General features: G+C 42.3%; 1 protein-coding gene across 5 annotated transcripts in view; it reads left to right on the top strand.

The window, feature by feature from the left end:
• The window catches only part of bun (TSC22 domain family member bunched), an 88,709-nt gene that overhangs the window by 29,846 nt on the left and 41,938 nt on the right, over positions 1 to 16,925 (top strand). For 4 of the 5 annotated variants that reach the window (XM_070276992.1, XM_070276993.1, XM_070276994.1 and 1 more), the window contains exon 3: positions 595 to 1,299. The exons of the other annotated variant lie outside the window; for it this stretch is intronic. In XM_070276992.1, coding sequence (XP_070133093.1) covers positions 595 to 1,299 — 705 coding nt within the window. The remainder of the gene's footprint in view (positions 1 to 594; positions 1,300 to 16,925) is intronic. 5 annotated transcript variants of the gene reach the window in all.

Genomic DNA, 16,925 nt, shown 5'->3' on the forward strand with positions numbered 1-16,925 from the left:
TGCACTTTGCAGTCGATGTTGCACCCTCAGTTGTTTGTGGAGGGAACTGGAGCGCATCGGCACGTTGCTGCCAATGTTGCATCAAAGTCGGGCCCCCTCTAGAGATGCAGAGGGCTTTGGGGACTCTGGGGCGGCTTCATTTGATTTGCGATGAATGCATGCCACTTGCAGCGGAAGTTGCAACAAAGTACATCACCGAATGTGTTTATTAAACTACATCAAGGCACTCCAATATGATTATCATTATATTAACAAGGCAACTTTGCAAAAAGAATACGAAAAGGTTGCCAAACAGAACCAATCCTCTTCACCAATCAAGTCACCTGATTGTTTGCCACAGATCACAGTTCAAAGCTCACTCTGGAAGTCACTCTCATTGAAGCAACACAGAATCCTTCCCAAGAACTCCTCCCGAAATTGTCACAAAATTTTAAACCTCAATTGGAAACCGAATCGAAACCCCATGAGCCAAATCGAAACTATTCAAGCCTTCCACTTCTTATGCCTATCAACTTTTTTCTTTTTACATTTTTTACTTCTTGTTTATTTGAACCGTGCGTCCTATGCGCTTGCCAAACCGAAACCCGCCCCCAGCACCGCTCCCGGGAATCGGAAGAGGGCCTTTAGCAATCCCCACATAGGAGGCCCCACCGACCCGAGCTTTATGCATCGCCTGAACCCCCAGCTGTACTACTACAACCGGTCCCAGTCGGGCAGGAGCTCCTTCTGCGTGGACGAGTCCTTGTGGCCCAGCAACGCGCGGGCCAGCGACTCCAACCTGTACATGGGCTCCAGCACGGAGGAGGACTACGAGGAGGCCATCGACCAGTTCTCCCCCACGATGTACACCCGGGCCTCGGCCAGCCGGGCCATTCCCATACCGAGCAGTGCCGGCAGTAGTCCCCAGCACCATCCGCACCCACTCCCGCAGCCGCATCCGCTGCCGCAGCACCACCACTCGCAGCCCAGGATGGCGGCGGGATTCGTGACCTCCACTGCGGCTGCCTTCAGTGCTAGTCCGTCTATCTACGCCTACCCCCACTCGCCGTTCTACGCCAGTTCGCCGGACACGTCGCTCTCCTCGCCAGTCCAGGCCTCCGGAGTCGGGGCCCACCCCTCCGCCCCGAGCTCGCGGATGTCCTTCAGCTACGACCCTGCCTTCCAGCGGCTGCAGGTGCCCTTCGCCGGCGATCGGAGGCCGCGATCGCCGCTGGAGTGCGCCACCGTCTTTGCCGCCGTGGCTGCGGCAGCCACATCCGGTGGTGCAGCAGAGCGCGCCACCACCATCACTCTCAAAAGGTCGGTGTGGGTTGATGTCTCAATTTTCCGGTTGTGGACTGTCCTTCCTAATCTGTCTTCTGCTTGTTGCTTGCTTTTTCCCGTGTTACTCCCTCTCAGGGTTCCCAATTCCAATTTAGTTTAATATTTTAAAGTTGTAGTGCTTTTTAGGATAAAAATTATGCTATTTTTATAGTAAACAAAATAATAGAACATAAAGTCTTAAATAGTAAAACTAAAGTAGTATCTGTAGCAGTGGTCGGCAGGGCCCTATACTCCGAGCTCTGCCTCACACACACAGTATAAATGTATGAAACGTTTTACTCGCAGCCTTTTTTCTACTATTCGTTACTAATACTAACGCATTCATATTATATCAATGTATTGAGTGCCGACCACTGATCTATAGAAACCTCTAGAAGACTAGATTCTAAGACTAAAACCTTAAACTGTCTTTTCCTCAAAATACTTCAGGATATGTTAAAAATGTAATATTAAATAGTCCAACTAGTCTGGTTAGCGACAGATACAATAATATAATTGGCAATATATTTGCCTTAAAATGAAGAAAATATTTACAAGATGTACTTATACTTATAGTATCTACAGAGTATCTTTTTGGTATAAAGTATCTATATTTATGTATATTGTTAAACTTTATAATAGTATCTGTTAGTATAGATCTAGTAACTGCCATCTCTGCTATATAGTATAGCATAGTATCTATAGTATAGATCTAGTAACTACCATCTCTGCTATATCTATAGTATCAAGTTTATGTTACAGTATAGTAACTATAATGTCAGAATCTACAAGAGTTATAGGAGATAATTAACCTAAATTGGAATTGGACTCTGTAAGTTTTGGTGTTTGCTATAATGTTTTAAACTGTGGTGTATGTTGCACGTTGAATGTTGTAATTTTTCCATTTTGGATATTAAACTTGGGCTCTATAAGGTGGGGGACTATACTTTGCTTAATGCACGCTGTCCATGTCAGTTCTTCGTGTGGAAAAAATTTAATAGTTGTTAAAAAATAAAGTTTAAATTGTTTATTTATTCTATTTTTAGGTGAATCTTTTTTAAAATTACTGTCTTTCACGTTCTTTATATCTGAAAATTCCCGAGAACCTTAATTTACTCCTCTGATTTAATTTATTTTTACTAATTGCTTTGCAAATATTTTCAAAATTCAAATTACAGCACAACTAACCATTAAAGTATTCCATGTTTCACGTTGTTATTTGACCAACAAACGCAAAGGAATTTATTTATTAAATAGCTCAACATATCATAATTATAACGCATTTTGCAGGCTTTTTTGTATCAATACTTTAGGAATGGCTCTAAAAAACCTCACATTACGTCACTCTGCAGGTGATTCACGAGGCAATCAGAAAATGCATCCTTTCCGTGGACTGGAGCCATTTATAATCAAGTCACCGGGCCCTTGGGCTCCTCCGTTTTATTCCCCCTTTTGGCTTAATTATAAAAGCCAATCTGGTCGGAGGACGGAAGTTCCTCCACTCGCCACGCTCGTCCAACTATTCAATCAACATTCAACGCATTTAAAAGTTGTGCGAATTTCTCCTTGGGCTGGGTTCTGCGTCGGCATGATGTCATTCCTAAACTTGGCTTCCCTTGTAATTCTGTTTCGTGTTTCGTGCATTTATTTTTCGATGATGATGATGGTGATGGCGATGCGTTAGCATTTGTTGCCGCATAAGCAATAAAAAAGCAATTCCTTGGAGGTGGCCACAACGCAATTTCTCGCCAGCGAACTGCGCAAAAATTGAAAAGGGTCTCCAACGACTCCCCATCTGCCCCGAAAATGACAAGCGAAGTCCCACAAAGGCGGGGCTTTGTTGGGGAATGGCGCACTAAATTAGGTATCCAAGAGAGACAACTCCACTTTTTTGTACTTTGCCACCTGATAAGCAACATTTTTATTCCTAAATGGTCTATTAACATTTCCTATAGGAACACATTTCATGAAGTACGATTCCATCATCCACTTCACTCAAGAAACTATAGATATGTTTACTTTCTAAAATTCTCATCTATTTAGTACTGAGATGACTCACATTTGTAAAGTTCAAAGCCAGCACTTTATGAAAAGCATTGGATGATTAATCGGAAATGACTTCAGTTATCTCATTGCCGATGGGTAGTTGTATTGGTTTTCCCCTCGCCAAAATAGGCTTAACTTTATGAATTCTTTGATTATCTATTGCAGACACCATTCCCAATCTTAGTGGTTGTTACCTTTTTAAAGAAGAGTGAATCATAATGTTGTTCGTAGGAATATAATAGAATAGTATAATCTATTCTATTAGATTCTATTAAATAGTATAGGTTTACATACTACAGTATCTATGCGTTAGCCAAAATATCGAAATAAAATAATTAGCTTTGAATTCAAATCCCATCTTTAAGATTAAAAATGGGCCCACTTTTTCTCAAAATTCAGTACAGTTGGATGCAAAACCGGGATTTTTCTCAATGTCTAAAGCTCTTCATCTATGTTTGATATGGGCACACTATTTCAGTAAAATATGTAAAAATCCTTCCACCTTTTAGAGTTAATATGGGCACACTATTTCTAATTAGTATAACCCCTGTTCAAAATCCAAGTACAGTTGCATATATTTTTCTCTTTTAGGTTCAATATGTGCACATTATTATTTGTTTTTTTTAATAATTAATAATTACTTAAATTGCAGTACAGATGTACCAAAACATTATTGCTTTATTGCATTTCATCCTTTACACGTATGTTTATGGTCACACTACTTCTGTAAACCAAACTACTTCGTACCTAGTACAGTAGTAAACTACTTCCGCCTACTTCATCCACAATACTGTTTCATCTCAAATAGTTAAAAATTTTGTGATTGAACTCCAATCTTTTATTAAATAAGGGCACAACTAAGTTGAGGTAAAACCATGATGGAAAGTATTTCCTCGAATAATCTCCTCTTTTATTTATATACGGGCACTTTACTACTGTGAGGTACAACCTCTATTTAATAATACGGTTGAATCTAACTGACTTATCTCATATAATGAAAAGTTTTAAAAGCCTAGCTCTTTAGCTCTAATTCTCGTCTTTTCATTTTAAATATGTCGGCACAAAAATTAGATGTACAGCCTTGGTAACTGTTGAGTATCCCCTCTTGTAAAAAATCTCTTATTTTTGGTTCAATATGGCAAACTTCTGAAAACCAAGTACAGTTGCATCCAAAACAGTGCTCCCTCCCAGTGGCTTCCGAAAATGTATGATAATGCGCCAAACGATAATACAATTCTGCGCATTCTTGCATTCACTCAAGTTCAAGGCTAACGAGATCCGATTCGGTGGCTCGTTCGGTTTATCTTGGGCGGGAGCACTGAGGACGGAGCCAGCTCCCCCCGAGACCAATTAGAATTTCAATTAGGCACCCTCCCGAAGATGAGGCCCTGGGCTTCATCTCACTCAAGAGAAGCGGGCCAGGTTTTGGTTGCGTATTCGGCTCTCCTCGGGGAGAGGGTCTTCCAAATCCCCGGCACCACAAATCTTCCCTCCCCACAATCAAAAGCGAGCTCGATTGGCGATGTTTGTGCGGAGTGCGATGATGTCAGCGTTTATTTTTGGCACAAATGCTTGCAGCCACTCGAGCAAAACACAATGCCCAAAAAAAGCAGCCAAAAAAGCAAAACAAAGGCGAACATAAAGCAGAAAAAAAACGAAGCAGAGCCAAGCCAAAAAAGCAGCAAAACACGCCAAAAATAATATTCAAGCAGAGAGTAAAAATAAAAAAGCAAAAAATGGCAAACAAAAACAATTATCTTATGGAAATGTCTGGGGCCAGAGGCACGGTCTTCTCGGGCCAAATGTAATGAATAATGAATGCTGGACAAGGCGAAGAAGAGCTCTCTTTTCGGGCAATTCTTCATGTTTACTTTGCTGTCTGGCCCGAAGATTTCTCTCGTATTCTTCTCAGTGATGGTTTTGTTTGCCTTTCGGCCTCTCGAGGAGGAGGAATTCTACTGTGCCACACTTTCGTGCCTCATCGTCTCCGTCTTCAGCTGTCTAAGATCGTTCTTCGTCGCCCACTTTTGCTGAACAAAAAAAAACAAGCAGAGATCTATTTTTTCGTACTGCCTGCCTGTCTAATGATGTCTGCCATGTCATTTCGAATTATTGCCCATTCGAGCCTATTCGAGTGGTCCCCTCAAGTACATATTTCTATTTATTTAATTTTTGTTTTTATTATTGTCTGAGATTCATGTCTATGCAGTATTCGCAATCGATCTATTTTAAGACTAATGCTCTTGTTTGAACAACCTTTGAAGTACTTATGAAATTTATTTTATTATTTTTCAGGTACGTACATTTTATTGTTTGCAAGGCCCCTTATTTTGTAACTTGTTTGGGTTGGTAAGTTGAAAAATATAATTAATATCAGAGATATCATTGTTAATCGGAGGTATCTCACTTATTATAAGCAGTATTCATCAACATGACAAGCTTCCAAGATCACTAGTGACTAGTCTTGTCCGTTGCTAAGATAATCATAATCATAGCCCCTGGGTTAGTACCAAGTTAGTACCCACTCGTCAACCTAATCGGTGTAATTACCCTAGCATTATCCAGAGACATATACCCCCAATAGACAGCTCTGAAACTGAAACTTGACAACCAACCGAAGGCAGCCACAATGAAAACGATGGCGACGCCACCATGTCTGGCACACTCGCCACTAGAAATCGTTAATTTAGCGCCCTACCTCAGGCCTCCCACCACCCACTGGCCCAAGACAAACCCTCGGATATGGATAGCACTCTTTCCCTTCCTCGCATTGCAATTTGCGGTAAATTACGTTTAAATGGCAGCCACTTAACATGTCGATTCAGAGGTGAAGGCGAAGGGAACTACAATGTGGACAGAGCGGTGACACCAACGACACGTGTTCAAAGGCTCTATCGGAAATTAAAATAAAATATTTTGAAAATAGCACTCTGTGTCTTAAAGATCCCTAAACCTTTCTATAATTCTTACTTCTATTCCAACTCACCCACTTATATTGAAAGTTTTTTAATATCCAGTGTGGGAGTGCCGATTTGAAATCTTTATTGCCCTTCCTCTACCGTTTGCCTCAGTTAACGTTTTCAAAGTTTAATTACTTTAATTGGCATACGTTTTCCGAAGAATAATTCTCGCTGGGAAGCGGTTGCATAAATTCGAACCGAATAGAACAAAGGCAGTGCGCAATTAAAGGAATTACTGGGCATGGCCGCATCTTGATGGATTCCGATTGAACTTTAGAGACTTTAGACTTGATAATGCCACGACAGCTGCGACTTTGTATGCGAGGCGGTGCACGCCAAGTATTTGAGGCTGGCAGGTGTCGGTGCCACCCACTTTGAAGGGGGGAGGCGGCTGTCATTGAGTGGCAGATACCCTGCGACTAAGCTCTGATTATAAGAGTTAATAAATCATCGCTAGTCGAGATGATTGCCACGTGGCCAGCCCTGAACAGAAGCCAACAGTCGCATGGCGGAGAGGCAGTTCGTCATTTGGCCGCCTTTATTTGGCCAAGCTAATGAGCCGATAATGGCTGGGAAGAGCAGAGGAAGGTGGGCATAAGGCAGACCAAAGTGCGGGCTGTTGGCACACGGTTCCTCGGTTCACTAGTTCCAACAAGCGAGACAAACGAACTCGAGATGAGCAGTCGGTGGGGAGGAACGGCCTTTCTAGAATGGCTAAGTTCATTATGGTTTTGGGTTACAAGCACAGGGCGAAAGGCGGACAAGCACAAGTCTTCGCTTATTGCCATTTTGCATAATCCGAGGGAAATTCTTACGAAACTTGGGCCACGCAATCGTGTGCCAGCGGTGAGGAATTAATGGAATGGCTCGGCGAAATTATGGTGTATCGACTATCGGCCATTATGCAAAAGCGAGAAACGCTCGAAAAGCAGAAATAATTGCTTGGAAAAGTGAAACATAGTAGAGTCAGTTGTAGAATAGTCTCTAAAATAGTTAGCAAGGGTGTTGAGAGAGGAAAGCTATCCACCAGCCAATAGGCACAAAAGCAGGTCACTAGTTGCCTCCAAGTCGTGCCCCAAGCTAGACGGTGGAGGAAAAAGAAAAGCGCTGCCGCCCCTTTCAAATAATTGCAGGGGCAAGCCCAAAACCAAAAACTGCAACAATCCAACCCGGAGGCCGGAGGAAAAAAATGCAAACTTCAAAGCAACTGAAACCGCAATGGCTGCCTGAAATTATGATTAGTTGTAATTTGATTTTGGCCAGCCTTGCTGCGGTTGGCTTTTCCCTCCGCCACTTTGCATTTAATTATGTGCGAAATCTGTGATTTTATGGCGGCGATAAAACGCGGAGCTGTTGCTTGAATCCAAACAAAGCATGAAGCAGTTGTTATACTCCTTAGTTGGGGAGTGCAAGGGTATATTGTTGTCCAGGAAATGTTTGTAACACGGGAATTATATATTCTTGATCAAAAAAAGCTTCTTTTTGAAGCGATTTTGGGGAGAATTATGATGCCGAACTAATACCAGTTATAATTTATATCTAGAAACCAAAATTCATAAAAATCGGCTGGTTTTTAGAGGAGTTATACACATATTTCCACTGACTAGTTTCAGTGGCTAGTTCCGAAGCCCCTAAGAGTATGCAACAAAAAGATATTTTGTGAATAGGATGAGTCCTAACTCTGAGAATTATGGTCATTAGATGATAATACATCCACATACATGTATCTCTTCTTATATTTTTTTAATAAAAACACTCAAATATTATTTTGTAATGTAATGAACCAGTTGTAGTACCGGTATACCCTGCATTATGAGTAAAAGGTACCAAAGGCGAGCAATATCTAAGAACGTGCCGCAGTTTAGGGTTTGGGTTTGGCTCGTTCTCTCAACGCATACGATTTATTCGCGCCATTGTGGCTTTTGTTGCTGTTGCTGGGGAATTAGAGCAATGAACTGTGGCCAGCGGTGACTTGTCTCGGCCGGAACTACGAGTTCATAGTGCCCATTGCGAGACTCCGAAATGCAAAATACGAAATGTAAAAGGCAAACACACACTCGCACCACGGAAAAGTAAACATTCAAAATTTATAGCAATAACAATTCCGCTCACCCACCTCCCAACCATGCAACATCTAGCTGCAGTCCTGCTGACCCACAAAGGGTCTCGCTCCTCGTCCCCCCTTCCGGAGGTGATTGCACTGTGGGCCCACCTGGTGTACCCTTCCCAGCGCTACTGGAATTACCTGGGCCAACGAAAACGGCACGCGATGGTGTCTCGGATGTCTCTGCAGGCCCATTTTCCGAGAATTGTTGCATTTTAATGAAAATTCAGTTGGCTTTTGCGAGCATTCGTGCATAATCATACCTGAAGTTAGAGCTGAGGCTAGAGCCAGTCAAAGTTTGCCGAAAGGGAATCAGGCTAAAGTGACTCTGCCCACTCGTCAATGGGTCAATATTTGTGCGACTTCTCTCTTGGGTAAATAGCAGTGAGTTCACAAGTCGATTGGAATAACTCTGATCTGGTTGACCAAATAATAACTTTTGGGGAGTGAGTTCACTGACATTCCACCAGAAACAAATACATATGTTGTTTATCGCAATCGGTAGAGAAATTATGAAAAAATATTATAGAAGAAAGGAGCTAGACTGAGCTTAGACTGAGTTATAGAGTCTTTCTTCAAGCCAAGTGATGTCTCTGACGCAATTAAGTGAATTAAATAAGCACTATTAAGTTAATATTATTAATAGTATTAACTGTTATGCAACTGTTTTGCTTGGAGAGAGTTGTCTGGACTTTGGTCATGTTCTCAGGCCGATTAAAAATCCCCTACTAATTTAATGACTTGTCTCTGTAGATTGTAGATGAATCGACTCAAGTCATGTCCCAAATTAGCGGCCCTATCGCAATTAGATATGAATAAAGAGGAGATAACCAGCCGGTATTTATAGATCCCCAAGACACTTTTATTGATAGATTGCAGTGAGTTATGAGGCATTGGAATATATATTCAAAAATACGTGTCGAGGTATACGAGCAGTTGAGCGAATCAAGGCAGTCTCAGGGAAAACAGGTTTAGTAAAGCTGTCTCTCTAATAGAGCTCATGCCTTGCCCTCCAATTAAGTTTGTGGCTTTGCTTACGAGTTTATTTCAAAACATAAACCTACAAGTATGATATATACGTATAAAAGGTACAAGTTCTTACATAATACGATCGGGGGAAACTATATTTAAATCACATTGCACTTCTGGGTGGTCAACACAACAAAAAGTAACAAAAACAATCAGAGCGCACTTTCGTAGGAATATGTCGGTTTGGGCACACTGCCAGCCCCCCAGCCTGCCAGCCTGCCAGCCAGCCAGCCGATGTTGCAATTCGTGTGCCCATTGCTGGTTGGGGGCGGAATGGGCGGCACTCAGAGTACAGTCATGGCGATGAACATGAGCAGGACGAGGATGAGCCAGGGGCAGATGAACATCAGGCAGGCGACTTCAAACATGGTGCAAGCCTCTCCCTCCTCCGATATCTGGACAACTGTTGAATGGAAATTCTTCGCTGGCTGCTGGGCTCTACTTCAGTTTGTTTTGGTTTTTATTTTGGTTATGGTTTTGGTTTTTGGGCCATAACCCGCACTCGACAGTCGTGGCACACGTACGTACAACAGGTACGACAGTCTCTGTCGCACTGAGTGCCAGCCGTGCGCCACTCGGCGGACCTTTCCTCCTCGTGTGTTTGTCGTCGCTTTGTTGCTGATGTGTTCGTTCGTGTCCGTCGCCTCGGCTCTTTGTTTGCTGGCTGTGCCGCCGGTTTGGCTCCCTCGCTGGCCCGCTCTCCCACTGCGATTATCTCTCTCCCGCGCTTGGCGATCGGGCAAGCTTTTGTTTGGCGCTGAGCTGGCTTACTCTCCTTCAAAGCTACTGACAATTGCATTTCCATTTCAATGACCCTTCTTTCTACCTTTATTAGTTCCTCTCTAGTTTATATTCTTGCTCTTATCGCCCTTTTTGGGGTTATCATCTATGACCTACATAAGGTATGGCATGTTCCCACGGAGTATAGATCTACCTTTGGGCTCGGGAATGGCTACCACGTGGCAGAGAACTGTTCTAGAAGACTTCCTACCCTAAAAGTCATTAAATTTGAATTTAATATTTAATAATCATTTAATAATATACTTATTTAATGAGCCTACAAGCTTATTATTTTGTTTATTATTAAGTAACCCATTTGTCAGAACAAACTTTAGTAATAAATAAACAAGTCATCATACTCCACCATAAAGAAGTAATAATTTGAGACCCAAAGTGATCTGATCGTGACCATCGAAACGACCTTTCAGAGAACTGGTCTGGGCACAGCTGCACCCACAGTCGTGTGGAAAATTACAGGCCGCCTGTGGCCAACTAGTTTTGTTTACTCGAGTTCTTCGCAGCCCAGACGGCGGCCAGATTGCTCCACAAATTACTCCCCATATGTGAGGGAGTACACACAGCGAGCCATTCAGTCTTGGCCGTCTAATCAGGCTGCGGCCCGTTCCTCCCCCAAAGAACCCAATCTTATCGAAAGTTGTTTACCAAAGAAGGGACTCTCGAAGCAGTCGATGAATCGGCATTGATTAAGTTTCCCCTCAATTGGCCAACTTGGCTGAATATATCAGTGATGTGCTTGAGAGACAGTAACCTCTATTGATTGCGATGATTTCTTTTAATTAAATACTATTAATACTATTACAGATATTATTTATAACAGTTATACCTATAAGTTCTAGGCCAGCACCATATCATAATTAAATATAAAACCCGTTTATTGTCTAGAATATCTTTAATAATTTAAAAAAGCGGTTTTTATGGTCCAATAAGGATATAACTTAGTTAAATAATAGTTTAATAATTAAAATAAATATTTCTATGATTATTATAGTTAAGTATTATGAGGTATTCTATAAAAAATATTCTGTTAAGTATGCTATACAATATGCAATAATGAGAATGCTACACAACATGTGGTATGCGTGATATTGGAATATTACGTATACGCTCAGTGGTCGTGTGCTGTTGACGGTCCAGCCAATCGAGCTCAATCGGGCTTTGAAATCCGTACAGATGCCTGGCATTCCTTTAATGCCAACAAAATAAATATCCTGCTTTTCGGCTCTGTACTCGAGTCCTGGAGACACGCACCAAATTGAATTGTTCTGCCAGGACTCTGCCGCTGTCCTGAACACATTCGCACAATCGATGGTGGGCTTTGTTTATTCAGATATGTGGGTCATGCTCCACTTATAATCGGAACGCAGAGTGGGACGGCACTACCATAAAGAACCAGGCTGAGGGGATGGGGGGGGCTCCCCACACATAAGCAATTAGTGTAAGGATGTCCTTAGAGTGTCCCCTGTGGGGCAAACAGCCTTGCTAGGAAGCTATTCAGTTTCAAATTCCTTGCCTGGAATGGATTTACCTTGTCATTGAAATTTCCGTACTGGCATTTCGGTCTATGGCCCTTCCTGGAAGCCTTGGTTAAGGTCCTTTCAAGCGGTTCTTGATAATTTATAAATGGTGTAATTATTTTGGCCATATAGCAGCAAAAAAAGGCGAATTGGGGCAGCTGAGAGAGGCCCCCTCTCTCTCTGGGCAGCTTTGCAGAGTTCATTCTGCATGCAGCCCCATCCCTCTCCCACCCCCTAGCGATGATAACAATGAATTTTGGCTTTTCCGCGATTCAACCTCGCATCTGTATGTGTATCTGGTGGGTTGCTGGTCGAGCACGTTTCTGTGGCACTTCCGCGCAGGCGTGGGGAGAGGCGCAGGTGTTATTTATGCTTCTTTCTGTATTTATGTGTGTATACACTGGCAGAAGAGAGTGGCTAGGCAAAAGAGAAGAAGAAAAGAAAAGCAGGAAAAGCCAGATACCACATTTTCCTCGGATACCCCAGAGAGCGTGAATTCACTTTTCTTCACTTTTCGCTCACGTGGCTGGCTCTCTCCCTCTGCCCGAAAATGAACTTGCGCTGACTCTCCTGGCCACTCTCTCGCTCTCTCTCTCGTTGGCTCTCTCATCTGCATGCTCGGCCCGATGAACGCGCCACAAACCAAGCAACAAAAATCCTACCCTCAGTCAATCTACACTTTGGCTTCTCGCTAAATCACACAAGCCCAGCTAAAAATTAATCCACCAAGTCCACTATTTTTTTAAGAAAATAATCAAAAAATCCGAGGCACAACATAGTGGTATCCCCATAGTGGTATCGGCGAGTCCCGGGCCTTGGGCTTTGCAGAAAGCACCACTTTTCGTGCTTCGTGGTGGCACTGTTGTTGTGGCAAACGCGGAAGTTCCCTGCTGTCGTCAGTCAGACAGTCAGTCGAACTCGAACATCAACGCGGAGCGCTCGTGTCTGTGTGTGTCTGCTGCTGCCTGCTGCCGTGTGTGTGTGTGTGCGTGCGTGCAACATAGTGTGGCAAGTCGAGGAGGCAAAAAATGAAATCAAAAGCAAATTAAAGTGATTCGCAACTGATTATGTAAAGCCGAGCCAGAGAAAAAGAAGAAAATTGCATCTCTCGGAAAGTGAAGGAAAAGCCAGCAGCGAAAAGAAAATCTTTCATTCACAACGCCTCGGTTACTGCGTCCGTGAGTCCGTGCGACTGTGTGTGGTGACTCGCCCTCACTCTTTCGCTCTTGCAACACACCCCGTCGCTCTCTCGCTCCCCCCGCTGCCCATACCGTTTCTATAATTTCGCGCCCATTTGTTTTTCTGCCAGCGAGTTGATAACAAAACCCGCGATATATACCCACATCTATTAAATATATATTTCACTAGTGAGCCACCAAAAAAAAAAAAAGAATCATTCATGGAAAACAAAAACAATTTAGAGATTGCCTTTAATAACGGGAATATTTTTATTAAAAGGTAAAGTCTCCCCAAAGCTATTTTCTGTCACCTGTGTTTGTGTTGTGTTGTTGGTTTGTTGCTTTTGTTTTATTATTTTTGAAATTAAGTGGAAAATTGTACATTCTATCCATACATTCTATATCCATAACATATAAGAGATCAACATCATATAAGGGTCAAGTGCTGAGAAGAGTATATACCATAAGCCATCTAAAAAGCAAGAGCATGGTTCGTGGCTTCGCATGAAAAATATGATAAAAAGTAGTTCAAGGTTAAGTTGGCGATAAGCGTTATCCAAGCTAGGCAAGAAACCCAAAACAGGAACCTCTAGCTCTGGAAAACTACCCCCAAGATTCCTGCATGCGATACCCCGTTCCCACAACCCCGCGATAGAGGCAGTTGACTGGCACTCGCCTTCAATGTCACGGCGTCCTAGTCCTGCCTAACGGGCCAATAAAAGTGTCCTTCTGGCCGCCGCTAAAGGCCAATTAATCAGAAATCAATAGCCGAGGGGCAATCGAACTGGAACTGTCACTGTAGCCCAGAGGTTCGGCGGTGAATGTTTAATTGCGCAGACATGATGGAGGGCATTCCGATTCCGACTGAAAGCGGTGTCATTGATTTTTCCCTCCCCAGCGAGCTTCTTATGCTCGTTTGCCTTCTTGGCGAATCATTGTTGTCTTCTGTTTTCCACAAAAAGCCACGCCGTAAGAGGTTGCCAGCTTATAGAGGTTGGTAGTTCCCACGCAGTGGGCAAACCCATAGAAAAGTTGCCCACCACCACCCTTGATTACGCAACTTTTACTTGAAAGCTGATTTCCATTCATTTCCTTGACGCTTTTCGGCGGAACGCACAACACAGTCCCCTTGGGGTCTGGCTGGCAGCCGCCATGGCGTCACTTCGGTGCGACGTATACGCAATATTTTGACTGGCGATGACCTCAGAAAGGGGAAGTAGTGGCCAAGAACCCCCCACCCACACGCCCACTCTAAATCGGAATCGAATACCGAATTCTACGCTGGATCCTCTTCGGTTGAATGCAACTCTGCCTCGGTCTTTGCCAATTTTGGGCTTTTCCACAAAGCGGCATTGGCAGACAAAACAATCTATCTGAGATCTGTTCGAGCTGATAATTGGATTGGAATTGCTTAATATCATCATCGGATATACAGAGTACATGTTTATGCTTGTGAAAACGTGTGTACTGGACGGAGAACATCTGGCGGGTTCACTCGTTCCACGCTCGTCTATTAAGTGGATCGCTTTTGTGCACTCTTATCGATTTAAAGTAAACGAATCTTAATGAACTCATCTTTCATCTGGCTTAGAGCGGTTTGAGCCAGAAGCGCTTTGTTTCTTGATTAATGGGATGGGCTCTTCATAGGGTTATTGATTTATGATTGAGGTATGAGACAAGTGATGGGAGAAAGATACAATTTAAGAAAAAAGAAAGCTTGTTCTCAGATGGGATTATGCAACTCTTTGATCTTTCTCATCTACCAATGTTCATGAATCTAAATTAAAGATACAACTATTTTAGTGCAGACGGTATATTTCTTCAAAATACTTCGGTAGTTAAAATTTGATACTTTCCTATACTTTCTTAGTATACTTCCTATACTTCTTCAATCATTGAAGATGATTGAACCCTACCAACAACTATTTTCTTTCTATTTGACTCTCCATTCAGGCCTTTTATATTCGAATCTCTAAATGAAATAAAGTCTATAGTGACCCCCTGACCGATAAATTCCCTGGTTTATACCATAGATCTCATGTGCAGAATCTGTGAATTTTCAGGATCACGAAAGTTAATTTCAAACAGTTTAAGCTTTAAAGTGAAAATATGACACAAAATGGTCATTTTTTGAAGTTTTTATATCGATAATTTTTTTTCTAATACTGTTTGGTTTCTGGGCACTATTGTTTTGCGGATTTGGGACCTATCATACAATATTATTTTTAAATTATTTTTAGAAAACTACTTATCGCGAACGGTACAAAAATTAGAAGTCTTGTTTGACGTTGGGTCGTAAATTCTGAAAATTTTGGCAATTAATTAGAAAAAAAAAACCTAGGCCTCAATAAAATAATTTAGTATCCCAAATATAAAGAAGTTATTTTTAATAAAAACTATTATTTTATTTATTTTAAATACTTTTTCCGATTTTATTGCGAGTCGATCGCGCACGGTACAAGATTTTCATTAACTTATGGTTAATTATGTGTTGTCTGAACAACTTTTTCGCTTATTTCGAAATTGTCTCCCCATATTAGGCATCTTATGAAGTTATTTAGTTTCAGAACAGCAAAATATTAAATATTAAACGGCTCTTAAATGAGGTAAAATAAGCTAAAGGGCTTTCTTTTCATTTTACATTGCTCAGAGAAATATTTTTAGGAAAAAGACTGGTGAGCATTATGAAACTATAATTTTCTTGTGACTTTCGTTAGTATTTCTTCGAGTATCTACAGTATCTTACATTATTACCAAAAGATACACTATCTCTAATATTAAGTACTCAAGTACTCTGAACTATCATATCACTTGCGGATGCAAGCCACTCTTTCAGCAAAGTTTTCGCGATAAAATCGCATGGAAAACACAGATGTTGACGTCCTTGACTGCTTTTGGCAGCAATTGTCAGTTGCGAGTTGCAAGTTGCAACCCGAGATGCCACAAGAGTCGAGACGAGCGGAGGAACCCTATAAAAATCATGGAAATCAAAGTGAGTGGTGGGGAACGACCCACATTCGCTGGCGACCTACTATGCTGTATCTATGTATCTGCATCTGAGGCTGCCGTCCATTGTGCGCTGTTGGCTGTTCGGGATACATATGTATCTCAGTATCTATGTATTTATGTATCTGTGTATCTGCAAGGCAGTTGCAGCAAAGAATACCCAAACGAACTAAACTCAAATAACAACATGTTCACGTTTCGTGCTTGGCTGTTGGTTGGCCCATCCATTCACAGGGAGCGCTGGAGAGAGGGAGATGTTGCACTCCACTCCTTCCTCTCGCTTGCTCCGCATGGCGCACTTTTCAGGTCAAGGTCAGGTTGTGCATCTGCGATTGTTTCTCTCTGTGTGTGTGTGTTTGCGAAACTGTTTTTTTTTTTTTTTTTTCGTTCGTGGAACAAGTAATGCGCTTTCGGAAAGTTGGCTCCTCCGCGTTGAACTTTTTCCTCGGCGCTCATTGACGCGTGTGTGGCACACATCCAGGCACAGATACTTACCATAATTCGATTTCACCCTCACTGCCTGAATCGGGCTTAAACCCATAAGCTTTCAACGAAAAATAAGTAGGGTAAGATGGGGCGGAGAAAGTAAAACGGCGACTCCTTGCTGACATTGTTCTATGATGTGCATAAATTTCGCGCTCGAATGGGTTCTTAAACGCTTCAGCGAGCTCGCTGTTTTTTATTTTTGGAAATATTTCGAATGGGGGAACCCTTTATGGCTTTAAAGAGTAGGTGATGCGACAAGAAACCTGGCCTCGAGTTCATTTAAAAGCCGAGCCAGATGAACTGCCAAGCTCATCTCAATTCTGATGAAGCATTTCTAAAAATCCCCCACCAAAAGGACGTGCTCGGTGAAATAGAAACAAGTCCTTGTGCAAACACCCATTGTGCTGGCCGCCTCCGAATGATGTCCCAACAATGGCGCTCGGGCATTAGACTTTCAGTTCATTTTCATCATACACAGATTTTCCTTGTTTTCGTGATG

The sequence above is a fragment of the Drosophila bipectinata genome, chromosome 2L, assembly GCF_030179905.1.
Source record: "Drosophila bipectinata strain 14024-0381.07 chromosome 2L, DbipHiC1v2, whole genome shotgun sequence".
Lineage (NCBI taxonomy): Eukaryota > Metazoa > Arthropoda > Insecta > Diptera > Drosophilidae > Drosophila > Drosophila bipectinata.